The following is a 1,459-nucleotide window of genomic DNA, read 5'->3' as shown; positions in this document are numbered from 1 at the left end:
ATCCTTCTCTCTCACTTCCTACCCCCACCCCACCCCGTATCCATCGGCCCGCCCCCGCTCAGCCCTATTTCCTATTGTGTTCAACTTTCCTCATTTCAGTCCACAACGCTCCATGGCCACAGGAACAACCGCCGACCATGACGCTCTCTCCCTCTCTTCCTCCCTCCCTCCCTCTCTCTCTCTGTCTCTCTGTCTCTTTCTCTCTCTCTGTCTGTTTGTCTGTCTGTCTCTCTTTCTTTGTCTCTGTCTCTTGTCTCTCTGTCTCTCTCTGTCTCTTTCTCTCTCTTTCTCACTTTCTTTCTTTCTCTGTCTTTCTCTACCTCCTCATCCCTTTCTCTCCCTTCCCCTCCCTTCCTTTTCCTCCTTCTCCCTCCCTCTCTCTCCCTCTCCCTCACTCTCTCCCTCACCCCCCCCCCCCCCCGCCCCGACCCAACCGAAAACTCAGGTCGGAGTCAAAGGCAGATCAGCTGTTGAGAGGAAATGAACGAAGGCGCTTTGTACCCACAGGCTGTAGCTAAGCGGGTTGTGTCTTTGTTCTCGAGGGAGAGGAGGGAGTGGGGGAGTGGGGGGAGTGGGTGAGGGAGTGAGGAAGTGGGGAGGGTTGGTTTTGGGTGGTGGGTTTGGGGTAGGGGAGTGGGGGGAGTGGGGGAGTGGGGGAGTGGGGAGTGGGGAGGGTTGGTTTTGGGTGGTGGGTTTGGGGTAGGGGAGTGGGGGAGTGGGGGGAGTGGGGGAGTGGGAAGGGTTGGTTTTGGGTGGTGGGTTTGGGGTAGGGGAGTGGGGGAGTGGGGAGGGTTGGTTTGGGGGTGGGGGTTTGGTGTAGGGGGAGTGGGGGAGTGGGGGAGTGGGGAGGGTTGGTTTTGGGTGGTGGGTTTGGGGTACGGGGAGTGGGGGGAGTGGGGGGAGTGGAGGAAGGTCAGTTTGGGGGAGGGAGTGGGGTGTGGGAGTAGGGGGGTTGGGATAGAGGAGGGGAGTGGGGGTTAGGGGGAAGGAGAGTTTGGGGGCGGGAGTGGGGGGTGGGAGTGTGGTTTGGGGTAGGGATTGGGGGAGTGGGGATTGAGGTGGGATTGGGGGTTTGGGTTGGGGGTGGGGGTGGGGGTTGGAAGTAGCGACGTGAGAAGAGGTTGGGAGAATGGAGGCTGGGAAAGTGGGAGTGTGGAGCGGAGTGGGAGGGGAGTGGGAGTGAGGTGAAATCTGGGAAGGGGGTTGTATATTGGGGCTGAGAGTGTATTGGAGGTTGGGAGTGGGGTGGAGTAAGGGCTGCGAATTGGGGCGGGAGTGTGCGAGTGAGATGGAGGGGCAGGATGGAATTGAGGATAAGGTTGTGGGTTCGAGGGAGGAGGTAGGAGTGGTGGGAGTAGGAATGGGGAGAAGATAGGAATGGGGCGGGAGTAGGGGTTAAGTTCAGTTGGGGAGTCCAGCGGGTAGGTAGGTGGGGATTGGGAGTGGGGCTGAGGGGTCG

At 59.8% G+C, this 1,459-nt stretch overlaps 1 protein-coding gene across 1 annotated transcript in view; it reads left to right on the top strand.

Annotated features, from left to right (window-relative positions):
• LOC138859651 (transcriptional regulator ATRX homolog) overlaps positions 1-141 on the top strand; it is a 50,094-nt gene extending 49,953 nt beyond the window's left edge. Inside the window, exon 6 of the mRNA XM_070115454.1 lies at positions 100-141. Within this exon, the coding sequence (XP_069971555.1) occupies positions 100-141 (42 nt within the window). The remainder of the gene's footprint in view (positions 1-99) is intronic.
• Positions 142-1,459: the final 1,318 nt, after the last annotated feature.

This window comes from Penaeus vannamei, chromosome 37, assembly GCF_042767895.1.
Source record: "Penaeus vannamei isolate JL-2024 chromosome 37, ASM4276789v1, whole genome shotgun sequence".
Classification (NCBI taxonomy): domain Eukaryota; kingdom Metazoa; phylum Arthropoda; class Malacostraca; order Decapoda; family Penaeidae; genus Penaeus; species Penaeus vannamei.
The sequence above is the reverse complement of the archived record's forward strand: the minus strand, read 5'-3'. Positions and strand labels throughout refer to the sequence as shown.